We start from the raw sequence: 17,333 nt of genomic DNA, 5'->3' as shown, positions 1-17,333 counted from the left end.
CTACATCTGCATCTTTATTCCTGTCCTGCCCCTAGGTTCTTCAGAACCATTTTTTTGTTTTTGGATTCCATATATATGTGTTAGCATACGGTATTTGTTTTTCTCTTTCTGACTTACTTCACTCTGTATGACAGACTCTAGGTCCATCCACCTCAATACAAATAACTCAATTTCGTTTCTTTTTATGGCTGAGTAATATTCCATTGTATATATGTGCCACATCTTCTTCATCCATTCATCTGTGGATGGACACTTAGGTTGCTTCCATGTCCTGGCTATTGTAAATAGAGCTGCAATGAACATTGTGGTACATGACTCGTCTTGAATTACGGTTTTCTCCAGGTGTATGCCCAGTAGGGGGATTGCTGGGTCATATGGTAGTTCTATTTTTAGTTTTTTAAGGAACCTCCATACTGTTCATCATAGTGGCTGTATCAATTTACATTCCCACCAACAGTGCAAGAGGGTTCCCTTTTCTCCATACCCTCTCCAGCAAAAATCTACAAACAAGAATATCTTTTCAAAGAACATTTTTCCTTCTACAGTTGCTGATTGGCCAGGAACCATTATCATACCAATATCTGGTCACCACCGAAGCATTTGAAGCTGGTGTGCCTTTCTCTGACTTGGAAAAATTAGAAAATGATATAGAAAATATGTTACAAGTTACAGAAAAGCGCTTGGAATCCAGTGATGAAGATGAAAAGGTTGGCTCAAGCAGATTTTCAAAACCGTGGTGTTCTCACTTTTCTTCTCTGTTAATTATATTTTTACATTAATGATGTTTACCCAAATATCTGCCAAACATGATAGAACAGGTTTAAATGTGACTTTCTGGTGAGTGTCAATGTAAGGTTTGTCACGTGATTTACATAATGCTTAAAAAATAGACATACTTTCTGACTATAAAGGTAGTGTTATCTTAGTGCTATTTAACTTCTGCTAAACTAGCATTCTTTATGAGTTATTTTAACTTCATATATGAAATATTTTAAGAAAAACATAAACTTTTGTTGTATATCATTCAGATAAACATATGTTGACTTATACTATACTTTGTAGGTTAGTTCTCCTGCTTGGGAACTGATAGTAAGTGACCCTGTGCATTTTTATTTTGAGTAATTTTTATCTTTTAAACATTCAGATGGATGAGGAGAGAGCCCAGATTGAGGAAGTTCTACAAAGAGGAGAACAAATGTTACATCAACCTATGGAGGATAATAAAAAAGAAAAGATCCGTTTGCAGTTACTACTTTTGCACACAAGATACAACAAAACTAAGGTATTGTCATGGGAGAGTCTCTGTTCCACTTAAATAACTTTTTCAGCTCTTGCCATTGAGAAGTGTGATGTTGCATTCAATGACATCTCAAAACAAACCAGTTGGAATGGTATCTCCTCCTTTCTCGTGTGTATTGCTAGATATGTTTATATTTTGGGATGAGGCGAGACTCACAGAAAATAGAAACATAAAACCTTATTATTGGACATCTCTTTTGGAGTTCTGATAATGTTTTAAACCTTTGGGGAGTGACTTTCTCCTTCAGTTCTGTATTTTATGTGTGGAGGTCTTGACCACATTAAAAAAAATTTCTAGTTAGGTCTTGACCACATTAAAAAAAATTTCTAGTTTACAAATAACTAAATTTGTGAAATTGATAAAATATGATTTATATTCTAGGAAAAGATTCACCACCAGCTCCCTTTTCAATAGCCATCTTTGCAGCTGCACTGTAAATGTGCTGGTGTTCCCCAGAGGTCTGTACTTAGGTAATCCTTCTAGAACCAGTTTTAGTTGATGATGTTGGAATCTACTAGAAGATTCAGGTTTCTCGGCTTGGTGCCTGTTGGCTGTCTCTATCTGTTTGTACTGCAGCCTTGTAACAGGTCCCAAGCTGAACCAGCCCTCTCTCCCCTCCTCCAACCTGTTTCCTGCTTTATTCCCTATCTTAGTTATTACTTGTAAAAACTACCCAGTTCTCAAGGTAGAAACTTCACAATCTTATCAGTCATTTCCTGTTCCTCACACCACATTGAGGAAGGATTATATCCATTAGGTCCGAAAGAAGTAGATACAGGTCTGAACCTGAAGTTAGGTACGGCTCTACCAGTTACTTGTATATGACCCTGGGAGAGTAACTTAACTTCCTCAGTCTACTAACCTTTCCATAAATCTGACTCTTATGATTTTCACTCGTTAGTTATTCCCCAAGTTGGTTTTTAAGTCCAGTTTTTCTTAACTCCGGCCCATCTTCTGTGTTTTTCTCAGCATTATTCCCCCCAAAGTCATGGCTGATCTTATGATTCCTTTCCCTAAGAACCTGTTTAGGAAAAGATTGCAAAATGCAGAAAAAGCTTTAAGCGCAAGGTTTGTCACAATAATGGTATATAGAGGCTTCGGTTTGACCTCTGGCTACCTCTTTCACTGTCATTCACCATGCAGTATAGCTATACTGGTTTTCTCTACCTTATGCCAACATACTGGTGCCTTAGCACCTCTGGAATCTTGCTAATTTCATTGTTATTCCCTGCTGTGGGTTTTATCTTCTTATTTTACCTGAAAAATGTGTTGTCTTTTAAGACTCGGTTCCATTTTTATTTCTAACATCTTTCAGATTATATTATAGTTCTTTGTTTAATTGTTACTTTTAAAAGTATCTTTCTTCTCTGGAACTTCATCTTTGGGTCCCAAATCAGAAATCATTAATGGTCCACAATAGAAATAATTTTTAGACTTTTAATATATAAATAAATTTGTTTTTCAAAAGTACTAACATATACTATTATAGGCTTGTTTCATTTGGGTTTCACTAGCATTAGTTATTGTAATTAACATTATTTTAAAACATTAAAAATTTTTTTGTCCTTATTTCGTTAACACATATACTTCTTCAAATCTGTAGTTTTTAAAACTGTTTTTTAACTGTGAACATTAGAATCCCTTGAAGAGCTTAAAAAGAAATCGAGCCTCAAACCAGTTAAATCAAAATCTCTCAGGTTGTGCCTAGGTGTGGGCGCTTGAAAAAAAAAACTCTGTAGAAGATTCTAATGTGCAGTCAGCATTGAGAACCACCAGTTTACAGAACTCTTTCCCTCCCCTCCCCCCCTCCCCCCTCCCCCCCTCCCCTCCCTTCCCTTCCTTTTCCTTTCCTTTCTTTTCTTTTCTTCTCTTTTAGGTGAGCAATGAGCTACTGCATGCTGTGAGCAATATTTTATCCCTGTTGAATGATTTGAGAAAATTTATACGGATGGGAGGAGATGGGGAAGGGCATAGGAAGGATTGGATGGTGTGTGCACTGACAAAAAGCATGAGAAGGTTTTTAGCTGAAAAAATTCTTTCACAGGCCCCTCCCTCAGTTAACCTTGGATTAACCTCCTTATGAATTCAGGTTGGAAATGAGAAAAGGAGTGAGAGAGGAGAAATGGTGGAGATTGGTGAAGAGAGAGAAAATGGAAGGTGGTGACAGGCAGTGGGTAACCAAAGACTATTGAGAAGGGACATGAAATTTCTTGTTTGTTTTTGTTTTTGTTCTTTAAAAACAGACTTTATTTTTTAGAGCAGCTTTAGGTTCGCAGCAAAGAGTTCCCACATACCCCTTGTCCCCTCACCCCCAATACACACATAGCCTCCTCCATGATATCAATGTCCTGCAGCAGAGAGATATATTTGTCACAACCGATGAGCCTACGTTGACACATCATAATCAAAGTCCCTAGTTTATGTTAGGGCAGTGACATTAAATTTGTTTCAGTCAAAATCACATCCGTCCTCAGTGCCTCCTTCTCTTCAGTCCCATATTTATCATGTAAATCAGGGGTCCCCAACCTCCAGGCTGCAGACCTGTAGTGGTCCTTGGCCTGTTAGGAACCGGGCCGCACAGCAGGAGGTGAGCGGCGAGCGAGTGAGCGAAGCTTCATCTGCCGCCCCCCATCACTCCCCATCGCTCGCATTACCCCCTGAACCATCCCCGCCCCACCCCCGATTCCGTGGAAAAATTGTCTTCCACGAAACTGGTCCCTGGTGCCAAAAAGGTTGTGGACCGCTGATGTAAATAGTTCCTCAGGTCAAATACCTCCAGAGCCTCCCCTGAGGGTACAGAGGGGCTCATGCATATCATTTTCCTTTTCATTGACTGCCTTTCACATGGTTTCTGCTACAAAGTGATATAGGTGGCTTTTTAAGAATTATGCATTTATTTAAACTAAAAAAAGGACTCATTTTCTTATTTGAAATATATATTGAATGACCCTTTCTCATGTGTTTACTAGGGTATTACTATTTTAAAATATGCACAAGCTCTTCATAAATAAAGATATTAACCTCTTGTCATATTTGCTATAAAAAGTATCATTTTATTGATTTTTATCTTCTAATTATTTTACCTTTAATATACAACCATTTAAAATTTTTGTTTAGCCGCACATGGCTAGGTTTTTCCTTTGTGATTTTCTTAAAAAGTCCTCATCCTCCAGAGAGCTGGCGATGTTCAACTCAGTTTTGTTCCAAGTTTTCCCTATGGTTTGATAAAAACAAAACTTAGAACATTTTTGTAAAGTGTCATTTAAAATCAATTTTTTAATCTATCTGGAATTTAGGTTGCTGTATGACATGAGGTGCATCATGTAACATTTAATGCTACCTTGTAGTATATCTGTATCTTTGTGTCCTAGCTGAATTCTTTAAAAATAAAATTATCCAGAAGTAAAGTCTGGGTCAGATCTTGAGGACATTTTTTTTTTTTCCTCCTAGGGCATTTTGATTGATCACTGTCTTGGGATAAAATCTATTTTGGGAATATAGAAAGCACATATTTGAATCTTGAATGGACTTGCTGCTTCAGCAAGAGTATAGAGGCTCAGGAAGCCTAGATTATGTGTATATTATTAATAGAAAAATACAGTATTAATGAACGTGATTTTTAAAAAAAAACCATTGGGACTTTCTATTTACAATACCTACTGACCTCCCCAGTTCACCCTAAAGAGTCAGATACATGTGACCTTGCAGAATGACACTGTTGTGTAACTGAAGAAGCAGCACAAAATTCCTGGCCTTGTAGTGGTTGTTATGGTATAGAAGTGACTCTCACCAGTAAGCAGGCAGAGCAGATTAAAAAAAAAAAAAACCTGGTGTATGATGTTTAGTGATACTAATGAGGAAAGTACTCTAAAGTTGAATGTCCTACAAGCACATATCAAACAGCTGGAGGCCGAGAGTCCTTTTTGGTCTTGGAAAAACAGAGGCTGTCTGAGCAAGACCCTGGTTGATAGATGACAAAGCCAAGTAGGAGAACAGGTCCCAGTTTTTTTACTCCTTTGACATGAATTCTCAACCTGTAAATACTTTCTCTGTGTCGTTTTCTTTTTCCTTAAAGTTAAGAAGAGGAACAATTGAGCTTCCCTTTGTGATCTGCCAAAAAATTGGGCTATTTAAAATTAAAATCTGAAAAAATTGAAAACAATTTTTTTATTAAGAAATACTTCATATCTTTTTATTAAAACTGGTTCCTGGGTGAACACATTATTTATTTCAGCATTCTTTTATATTTGCTTAAAATATAGCATATAGTTTGCCTTCTTAGATGTATAGTTAAATACCTAGAAATGTTTTCTGACTAAAATTTAAATGTGTGGCATTAGGATAATAAAATTATTATTAGTGTCAAGTATAAACAAGCCGGTGGGTAAAGTCAGGAAATCAATAGGCTTGCTTCTCACCTGGCTATCCAGGACTGCCCATCATTTGGTGAAAGTCATAGTTTATCAAATTCCAGGAGACAAAGAATGCAGACCTCAAGATTCAACAACATATTATTCACTCAGTGTTGTTAATCTTGGGTTTTGGTTTCATTTAGGAATTGTAACCATTTTCAGGATCACTGACTCAGTGAACATGTACTTAAGATCATTTTCACTGTCATCTGAGTTTACAGAGGAATATCATCTTTCAGAAGTTCAATATAGGAATATGGTGAAAGTGTCAAGGAAATCCACTTAATTCATGAGTGGATGTACTTTGGCCATTTGCAAGCAGTAGGCAGCAATTATTAAATGGTAGCCATCAAGGCGTAAAGGACGTGAACTCAGGGACGAGTGGCCCATCCCAGAGAGCACTTTATTGTTTAGAAAGCTCTGATTAGAGGATACAGGAAATACTATGCTAGGGTAAATAAGTTATCCACTCAGTTTAGAATCTGCCTGAATTTAGCATGGTAGAATCTATCATCTTATGTAGGATATTCATGTTTTGTAATATTGTTCTCAAAGGTTAAGATTATATACTGAGGGCTTCCCTGGTGGCGCAGTGGTTGAGAATCTGCCTGCCAATGCAGGGGACACGGGTTCGTGCCCTGGTCTGGGAGGATCCCACATGCCGCGGAGCAACTGGGCCCGTGAGCCGCAATTAGTGAGCCTGTGCGTCTGGAGCCTGTGCTCCGCAACAAGAGAGGCCGCGATAGTGAGAGGCCCGCGCACCGCGATGAAGAGTGGACCCCGCTTGCCACAACTAGAGAAAGCCCTCGCACAGAAACGAAGACCCAACACAGCCATAAATAAATAAAAATAAATAAAATTAAAAAAAAAAGATTATATACTGAATTGCCTGGATATTATTTTAATTAAACCCCCTACTGTATTTATGTTACGTTACTAATACATGTTTCACTTATTTACTTTTTCACCAGTGTGGCCCAGAAGTGTTTAATCTAATTGTGAGATTTTTTTTTAAAAAGGTGAAATAATAATGGTATTAAAATTTTTACTTCATACAGAATTTTATGATTTGCAGCATATTCTCATTTCTTCAGTAACTTAGGAAAGGAGTCCTTATGTTTTCCTGTTTGCTAAATGAGTTTAGGTGGCTTAAGTCTTAAAAAAAACCTTTCAAGCATTAACAGCTTATTTAAGCCTTTTAACAACAGGCTACAGATGAAAATTAAAATAGAGATTGTTAATGGTTTCTATAGCAGTGCAGGGCAAATTTTTAAAAATTAAAACAAGTTTTTAAATTTTTGCTCATGGTATTGAATTGCTCCACAAAATAGTGCTTTTTTCTTTGTTTTTTGTGTTTTCAATTTGCTACTCTTCATTGTGGGAATAATTTAAAAGATGTGTGTTATTATTATTCATGTCTTTACAGGCAATCCCTATTCAACAGAGAACAGGTCAGCTCGCTTCTGGAATTAGCTCACCACCTCTCCCCACAGATTATCTGGTTGAAATTAACAAAGTTTTACTTTCCATGGATGATGTTGAATTATCACTTAATACTCCAGAATTAAGCTCTGTTGTCTATGAAGACTTCTCTTTTCAGGAAGATTCTCTGAAGGTAAATATCCGGACACTGCATTTGAATAGCTGCAGTTGATGTAGAAATAAAGCAAGGAATTTGTCATTGTGCCTGCTTAGATTATCCATAACCTTTTACATTTGTGCCAAGGAATTAATAATATGTATGAAAAATAAACTTTTCCTATATCCACCAATGAAATACTGTCAAAATTTTTAATTTATTAAAAGTAGGTATGGATTTTTAAGCGTGCACAGTTATGAATGCTTTGCAACATCAGAGACTTTTTAAAATCAAACACATGCACAAACTATATTCCTTTCTCGTAAACTTGATTGTCATTTGATGTAAAATGTTGACATTTATCTTGCCACCTATAACGATTTAAGATTGGCTAGTGGTTGGGTATGGAATGACATGTTGATTGTAAGTTAACTAGGGATCTGAAAGTTTTCAGTTAATTCACAAAACTAATATCAAGACTCTTTCATATAATTTGATTGCATTTATGTATCAAGTCACAGTAAAATTGCTGATAGAGTTGATAGGTTTGATAGCTCATTTCTGTCATTTAAATTAGTATTATTAGGTATTTGAAAATATAAATAATTTCTAGCTTCAAACACTTCAGTACCTTTACAGAATGTTATTGAAGCTTTTTATATGTCCTGTACAAATGCCACTTTGGACATCTGTGAGGATTTTTTCCCACCATTAGGATATTATGTAACATTCCTCATGCTTTGGCCAATACAGGGTATTATTTTTTTTTTAAAGTTTCCAGTTTTGATAAGCAACGATTATGATGTCTCATTATTTTTAAGTAACTTATTCAATATAAATTTTTGGCCTCCTGTGATTCCATTCTTTTATCTCTTTGCTGAATTTTGTTAACATATGACAATATATTCATAGACTATCAAAGACCAACTGGACAAACTCGGAGAGCAGATTGCAATCATTCATGAAAAACAACCAGATGTTATCCTCGACGCTTCTGGACCTGAAGCCATTCAGATCCGGGACACACTTACTCAGTTGAATGCAAAATGGGACAGAATTAATAGAATGTACAATGATCGTAAAGGGTATGTTTAAATTAATATTTAATTTTTTAAAAAGGTCTGTAAGTTCATATGTACATTAAGATTAGTGAGGATATGTTTCAAATCCTTGTAATAGGCCCTGTTTAATAAATTGTGATGTAGTTCCTTAAAGAAGAATCAGCTCACATATACATGATCATTTGCAACGTAATATATAATATTTTAATAATTAAGGAAGCACTTTTATTTATTTGTTTTTATTGAAGTATAGTTGACTTACAATATTATATTAGTTTCAGGTGAACAGCATAGTGATTCAATATTTTTACATTTTATGCACCATATGAAGTTATTACAATATTATTGACTATATTCCCTGTGCTGTACATTACAACCCTGTGACATATTTATTTTATACTAGTAGTTTGTACCCCTTAATCCTTCTTCACATATGTCACCCATTCCCCCTACCGCCTCCCCTCTGGCAATCACTAGTTTGTTCTCTGTATCTGTGAGTATTTTTCTGTTTTGTTATATTTGTTTCTTTTGTTTTTTAGGCTCTGCATGTAAGTGAAAACATACAGTATTTGTCTTTCTCTGTCTGACCTATTTCACTTAGCATATACCGTCTTGGTCTATCCATGCTGTTGCAAATGGCAAGGTTTCATTCTTTTTATGCCTGAGTAATATTCTTATATATATCTTCTTTATCCATTCATGTGTTGATGGACATTTAAGTTGCTTCCGTATCTTGGCTATTGTAAGTAAAGCTGCTATGAAAATGAGGGTGCAGATATCTTTTCAAGTTAGTGTTTTTGTTTCCTTTGGATCTATTCCCAGAGGTGGAATTGCTGGATCAGAGGGTAGTTATATTTTTAATTTTTTGAGTATCTTTTATACTGTTTTCCATGGTGGTAATACCAATTTACATTCCCCCCAACAGTGTACAAGGGTTCCCTTTTCTCCACATCCACACCAGCACTTGTTATCTCTTGTCTTTTTGATGATGGTCATTGTAACAGGTACGAGGTAATGTTTCATTGTGGTTTTAATTTGCATTTCCCTAATGACTAGTGATGTTGAGCATCTTTTCATGTACCCATTGGCCTTTCGTATATGTTCTTTGGAGAAATGTCTTTTCAGGTCCTCTGCCCATTTTTCAATTGGATTATTTGATTTTTTGATATTGAGTTGTGTGAGTTCTTTATATACTTTTGATATTAACCCCTTGTCAGACATATTGTTTGCAAGTATCTCCTCCCATTTGGTAGGTTGCCTTTTTATTTTATTGATGGTTTCCTTTGCTGTGCAAAAGCTTTTTAGTTTGATGTAGTCCCATTTGTATATTTTTGCTTTTGTTGCCCTTGCCTGAGGAGATATATCCCCCCAAATATTGCTAAGACCTATGTCAAAAAGCATACTGCTTGTATTTTCTTCTAGGCGTTTTATGGCTTCAGGTCTTACACTTAAATCTTTTATCCATTTTGAGTTTACTTTCATATATGGTGTGAGAAAATGGTCTAGCTTCATTTTTTTACATGTACCTGTCCAGTTTCCACAACACTGCTTATTGAAGAGATTGATACTATATATAGAAAATTCTAAAGACTCCACCAAAAACTACTAGAACTAATAAATGAATTTAATAAAGTTGCAGTATACAAAATTAATGTACAGAAATCGGTTGCATTTCTATACACTAATAACAAACTATCAGAAAGAGAACTTTAAGAAAAAAATCCCACTTGCAATCCTTTTGCATCTAAAAGAATGAAATACCTAAGAATAAATTTAACCAAGGAGGTGAAAGACCTGTACTCTGGAAACTATATGACATTGATAAAAGAAAGAGAAGACAACACAAATAAATGGAAAGGTATACTGTGTTCATGGATTGGAAGAATTAATATTGTTAAATGTCCATACTACCCATGGCAATCTACAGATTCGGTGCAGTCCCTGTCAAAACACCCATGGTATTTTTCACAGAACTAGAACACAGAATGCTAATATTTGTATGGAACCACAAAAGACCCCGAATAGCCAAAGCAGTCTTGTGAAAGAAGAACAAAGCTGGAGGTATCATGGTCTCTGACTTCAAACTATATTACAAAGCTATAGTAATCATTACAGTATGGTACTGGCAGAAAAAGACATTTAGATCAATGGTATGGAATAGAGAGCCCAGAAATAAACCCACGCACATACAATTAATCTACGCCAAAGAAAGCAAGCATATACAATGGAGAAAAGGAGGCACCTTTAATTTTTAGTATCCGAATAGTGTCCATTTTCTTTAAAAATCTTGAAAAGGATTTTCAGTAATGTTCAATTTCTCCACACACTTGATGATTAATGTGAGTGAAGAGCAGAGACAGCTACAGATAATTGGAATCCATATATAACCCCAAAGCCTTTTTTAAAAAAATAACCTTCTGTTTAATAGAATGTTTTTGAGCCTCCTTCTTTCTAGTTTTTGACCAGGCCTATTAACAGGTAGAAACAAAAATTGGTAAGACTTTTGATGGTAGCTGTGTATGTATGGAAAGTCAAATATGATGTGAAATAGCTCAATATAAATTACAGTGTAAGAGTAATGTTAACACAGAAAAATATACCAGAAAACCTTAGAGACATACACACAAAAATAGGCATGGTGCTCTTCATCTTCTTTTTTTGTTTTAGCTTACATATTTCACGTGATTATACAATCCTTGGAAAGATAACTTTTAATAATCTTTTGGTGTATTTCTTTGTATGGATTTTTAAAAACTTCTCTGTACATTTAGAGAATATCCTCTTACATACAGCTTTATGCATACTTCTGACTTTAATTAGACTTGATTATTAGATGAAGGCTAATTTGTTAAAAAATAATAACATTTTAAGGCTCTAGATTGCATCACAGTATTGGTCGTTATACCTCTGCCAACAGCATATGTGAAAGTGTCCTTCTTACTGAACCCTTGTTAACACTGACAGATTTTTTTTTAGACCTTTGCCAATTGTATAGTGATGGATTGCATCTCAATATGATTTTCATTTCTTTGATTATCAGCAAAATTTCAATATTTTTACATATGTTTATTGGCACCAGTGTTACTTCTTCTGTTAATGGGTAGGTCATGTTCTGTGCTTATTTTTCTATCATAGTATTATTATTTACTTCTTAATTTGCAAAAGCTTTTTTCTATATTAAGAATATTAGCCATTCATATTTTTTGTTCATTGCTTAATTACTCACAGCTTTCCATGTACCCTTTATCTTTGTTAATGGTGTTTTTTGACATATAGAAATTTTAATTTTCTATAATTATATCTTATGTCTTTTCCTTTGTAATTTCATTTTGTTTATATGCATATAAATTACCTTTTCATTGTGAGAGTAATTAAATATTTATATATATTTAAAACAATTTTGCTTGATTTAAAATTTACATGTAAAAACTAAACCATCTGAATTTTATTTTGATATGTATTTTGTTTTAAGCCTCCAGTTTGGTGGTTCTATACACCAACTCTTTTTTAAAAATTCTTTTCCATTAGCAATATAGTTCCCTCTGCTATAAAGTAGTACCTTGTTGTTTATCCATTCTATATATAATTGTTTGCATCTGCTAATCCCAAACTCTCAATCCGTCCCTCCCCCCCTTGCCCCTTGACAACCACAAGTCTGTTCTCTATGTCTGTAAATAGCAACTCTTTAGTAGCAAGAGTAGGGGCCATGCATCCCTACTTTTTAAACACTCCCCAGCTCACTTTTTTATGCAGCCTGAGTTAAGAAACACTAATCTGTTCTATTTTGCCATGTTTTTCTTAAATAAACAACCAGTTTTCTCTATATTTTTTGCTGAATAATTTAACTCTCCATTATTGTTGGTGATACTTCCTTTACCATAAACTTAAAGGCATTTCAACTTCATATTTATTTAATTTTGCTAATTCTGCCTTCTCTCACCATTAGTTTTAGTCTAATACCATAACACTTTCATTTTTAAAGCATTATTAATTTTTTCATCTACCACAGTAAATTTTCTCTAATTATTCTAACATTAAAATTCATATTCTTTTTCTATATTTATTCTTCCAGTAAAATTTTAGTCATCTCAATCAATTTTTGAAAAAATGATGAATTTGAAATGTAGTATTTCACTCATTTGGGTCCTTTTCTGTGTCCTCAGTAAGGTTTTGAAGATTTGTCTGCATTTTTCTCCCCAGGACTATTACTTGGTAGTTTTGTGCTTTTCTTATTGTTGGTTAGTGTAGAGTTGATGTATGGTAGCTTATTTCTGCATTTTCTGCACTGCGTGTGTTTGTGCGTGTGTGTGTGTATGCGCGCACACGTGTGTGAGTGTATGCCTGTGAGTATGGGTATAAATTTGATTTCCTTGGCCTTTCTTAGTATACTGAACCATCATTTGTATATAATGATAACTTTTCTTCCTTTTTTCAATTATCCTATTTGCATATATGCATCTGGCTAATGTGGCAGAATTTCAAGAACGTTATGATTAGTAACGTTGATTGCAGATATTCATGCCATTTACTTGATTATAAAAATTTTAACTTTTTAGAAAATATTCCATAGTTTTTTTTAAATTGAGCACAGAACAGTATTCTCTTATGTTAGAAAAGTCTTCTCTATCACATTTTTATTTTATTATTTTGTTTTCTGTGTTTACTAGATTTCATTTGCTAGGAGGTTGTCGCTCTTATTTTCTTTAGCCCAGCACTTGGATGCATTAGTTGATTATGTTCTTATTCTTATTCCTAATTTTTGTTTAGTTTTTCTCTTCCAACCTTGGTAACCTATCCTAAAATGTTTATTTTTCCCCATTCCTATGTGCCCACTTTTACAAGCAGTAAGTGAGCACTCCTTTCTATTCTTTTCTTTTCATAGAACATCGAGGCAATGGCAAATATCCTGTGGTTTCATGGTTTCATAACCGTTATCGGTCATAATCACACCTGGTGACCACCAAGTCATTTGTCTATGCCAGGTCTCTGTGCTGTTTTGCTTATAAAATTTTTTAAGTATTGTTGGCCTGTGGTAAAAGATAAATACCATGAAAATAAACAGGTATCTTTCTTTGAGAAGTCCCTTATGCCTCTTTTGTAATGGTTCATGGCATTAGCTTTCATATGTTTCCTTAATAAGTAATTTTAGAACCATCTTAGACAAACAGTGGAACAGTGGAGAAATAAGCCAGTTATATTTCTTCCTTCTCATCTTAGATCCTTGGATCTTTGTGTATCTTCTCTCCTAAGAATGTCTTCCCAGATATTTATCCTCTGTATCTTCTTCGTGCCCCTCACTGCTGTGTGGACAAAGTTCAGACTTCTTATCTTGACCTTAGAAGCTTTTTAACAGTGTTCTCCAGTTGGCCTAATTTCTAGTACCTTATACGTACTGCTCAAAAACAAGTTTTCTTCACTCATTTCACATAAACTTGATTAAAATTTCCTTTACCTTCTTTACCTTCCCAGCTTTCTGATTCTTACTCAGAATTCCATCTTTTACCAGGAATAGTTTTCCTTCTTAATTTAATCAGTCATTCTTTTTCCATCATTTAAAAAGTGTTTGAAACTCAGTTTCATCATAGAAGACTTCACCCATCCACCTACCTATGTATACCTATACCTATCTATCCGTGCACCATTCATTTAATGAATATTTATTGAGTGCCGACTAATGAAGATTGTCTTAATATATTCTCTTAGTGTTTTGTTTGAAGTGCTCTTATTTTCATTATGCCCAATAGAACATTGCTTCCCTGTGGGCACTCAACAAATATTAATGGAATTTTTATTCAGTGATTTTCATGGAAGAAGGAAACAAAGATTATTTAGGAGTTAGCGATGTCAGGGACCATTTTATTATTTTTTAAAATAATATTACCTTTTTATTATATAAACATTTTAGTAGAATCATTAAAATTTCAGAGATCTCTTCTAAACTTCTCCTGGTACAACTACTCTAAACAAAGAGGCAGAGGGAAATTCTTTAGGATCCCAATCCAACAGAGCTTTTCTTTTTTACACTTATTTGTTCCAAATATGACAAGCACTGGAGTTTGACTTTATCTCATTTCTAAAGGAGTTATGTTTGAATAGAAGTCTTGATAGTCTTTGTTTCATTGCCTAACCTGAGCTTTGCAGGCACTCCCATCCTGTGCTGTGTTCAGGTCAATGGGACACACTGGATTAGTCCCTGCACAGAGTATGTTAGTCTGCTAGGGCAGACATAATAAGATACCACAGACAAGGTGGCTTAAACAACAGACATTTATTTTCTGTCAGTTCTGGAGGCTGATACCGGAAGAGTTAGTTTCCGGTGAGGCTTCTCTTACTGGCTTGCAGATGGCCACGTTCTCACTGTATCCTTACCTTACATGGCCTTTCCTCTGTGCTCTTGCAAAGAGAGAGAGAGAGACAGAGAGGCAGAAAGAGGCAGACGTAGAGAGAGATATCTCTGGTGTCTCTCCCTCTTATTAGGACAGCAGTCCTATGGGATTAATGACCCACATGACCTCATTTAACCTTAATTACCTCCCTAAACACCCTGTCTCCAATATAGTCATGTTGGGGGTTTGGGCTTCAACATATGAATTTTGGGGGATGCAATTTAGTCCATAACACAGAGATAATAGACTGCAAGGAATTTTTTTTTTAACATCTTTATTGTAGTATAATTGCTTTACAATGGTGTGTTAGTTTCTGCCTTATAACAAAGTGAATCAGCTATACATATACATATATCCCCATATCTCCTCCCTCTTGCGTCTCCCTCCCACCCTCCCTATCCCACCTCTCTAGGTGGTCACAAAGCACCGAGCTGATCTCCCTGTGCTATGCAGCTGCTTCCCACTAGCTATCTATTTTACATTTGGTAGTATATATAAGTCCATGCCACTCTCTCACTTCGTCCCAGCTTACTCTTCCCCCTCCCTGTTTCCTCAAGTCCATTCTCTACGTCTGTGTCTTTATTCCTGTCCTGCCCCTAGGTTCTTCAGAACTTTTTTTTTTTTTAAGATTCCATGTGTATGTGTTAGCATATGGTATTTGTTTTTCTCTTTCTGACTTACTTCACTCTGTGTGACAGACTCTAGGTCCATCCACCTCACTACAAATAACTCAATTTCATTTCTTTTTATGGCTGAGTAATATTCCATTGTATATATGTGCCACATCTTCTTTATCCATTCATCTGTTGATGGACACTTAGGTTGCTTCCATGTCCTAGCTATTGTAAATAGAGCTGCAATGAACATGGTGGTACATGACTCTTTTTGAATTATGGCTTTCTCAGGGTATATGCCCAGTAGTGGGATTGCTGGGTCGTGTGGTAGTTCTATTTTTAGTTTTTGAAAGACCCTTCATACTGTTCTCCATAGTGGCTGTATCAATTTACATTCCCACCAACAGTATACTGCAAGGAAATTTTAAAGTGTTTTGGCCTTTTGGGTTTTGTTCTAGCTGGGAACTAAGTGTTTTGGAAGTAAAATGCTATTTTTTTCCTAAGGGAATAGAGTAATTAATCATGTTTTACACTTCATGGTGTTTGAAATGTTAAGTGTTTAAAGTTGGGTGGGTTAACATGCCTGCAGCTAATCTATCTTGATTTTCCAAGCCAGAGAAGGCTGTCTTTTCAGTTAAAACGCTGCCTAGTGTGTGTGTATGTGTGCATGAATATGGGGGGCGGGGTGGTGTATGCAGATTGCTTTGCTCTTGGTATGATGCATGTTTCTCTAAGAGGAATCATTAACTGTAATCCACTACGGAAACTGGTCTTACAGAGCAGTGAGCTGTGAATTCACTCATTTGAGGCTTTCAGTTTAAATGAGATTTGAATTTTCATTTTAGAAAATTGCTTCTAGACGGTTCTGGAAAGTTTGGAAACCTATTTTATTTTGTTTGTTGTCCTCTAGTTATTTCGATAGGGCTGTGGAAGAATGGAGACAGTTCCATTGTGACCTTAATGACCTCACACAGTGGATAACGGAAGCTGAAGAGTTGCTGGCTGATACTTTTGCTCCAGATGGTGGCCTGGACTTAGAGAAAGCCAGGATACATCAGCAGGTGAGTGCTTTCTGTCAGAGGATGAGGATCTGCTAAAAAAAGTGGCATATTTATTTAGTATGCACCATTTAAGACAGATTTCGAAAGTAAGGGCTCACTATATTAATTTTTCAGGAGTATACAGACAATCTGTAATTTTTTTGTTCCAGTTCTAGTTTCCAGTTTTAAAGGTTTAAGAGAAAATGGTTATTTCAATTTTTAATTAGGATTTTAAAGAAATTTAAATAAAAAAATACTCTTTAGTGGAATATGTGAAAAACAATTTTATTTTTAAAATTTTATGTTTAGAACAATACTTGTAAAATTTTGTACTCAAGACTACGTCAAGACCAGAACGATATCTGCATACCTCGCCTCTATTTTCTATACTTAAACACTTAGGCGTCTTAATTTTCTTTGTATCATTGATCATTATCATAAAAGTAAATTATTCTTGAGCTATATCAGGACAGCTGCTCATGTAAGTCTAATTCAGTCTTGGGAAAATATAACACAATAGCTAAATCAGTTCTGCTGATAATAATGGGTCGTTAAAAATAATGGTTGAAAGCAAGCAAAATTTCAATTTACCATTGTTGAAAATATTTTCTCTTTTATTAAATTTTTAAAATATATTTTATGTAGAAGGCTTCTGAGGAGTTAGAAAATGCTTTTATTTTTCTCATAAATATGTTAATGCATTTTTTCTTATTTTTAGAGTTACAGAGAAGTGCTTAAATTTGACTTTAAAATATCCTTTCTTAATCCGTTGCTTAAAAATTTACAGACCAGTGAAGCAATGTCTCAGTAAAATGCACATTGAGGGTTACTTATATATGGTAGGACGTAGTGGTATATAGGGGTAGAGGGTTTAAAATTTTTTTAAGGGACACTTTCAAGCACGTGTATAGAAGATAGGCAATTCACTTCAATCAAACATG

General features: G+C 35.1%; 1 protein-coding gene across 8 annotated transcripts in view; it reads left to right on the top strand.

The window, feature by feature from the left end:
- Window positions 1-17,333, top strand: part of UTRN (utrophin) — a 506,643-nt gene that overhangs the window by 208,533 nt on the left and 280,777 nt on the right. For all 8 annotated transcript variants that reach the window (XM_057528183.1, XM_057528180.1, XM_057528182.1 and 5 more), the window contains 5 exons: window positions 546-707; window positions 1,145-1,282; window positions 7,139-7,327; window positions 8,204-8,376; window positions 16,263-16,413. In XM_057528183.1, the coding sequence (XP_057384166.1) occupies window positions 546-707; window positions 1,145-1,282; window positions 7,139-7,327; window positions 8,204-8,376; window positions 16,263-16,413 (813 nt within the window). The remainder of the gene's footprint in view (window positions 1-545; window positions 708-1,144; window positions 1,283-7,138; window positions 7,328-8,203; window positions 8,377-16,262; window positions 16,414-17,333) is intronic.

This window comes from Balaenoptera acutorostrata, chromosome 14, assembly GCF_949987535.1.
Source record: "Balaenoptera acutorostrata chromosome 14, mBalAcu1.1, whole genome shotgun sequence".
NCBI classification, from domain to species: domain Eukaryota; kingdom Metazoa; phylum Chordata; class Mammalia; order Artiodactyla; family Balaenopteridae; genus Balaenoptera; species Balaenoptera acutorostrata.
The sequence above is the reverse complement of the archived record's forward strand: the minus strand, read 5'-3'. Positions and strand labels throughout refer to the sequence as shown.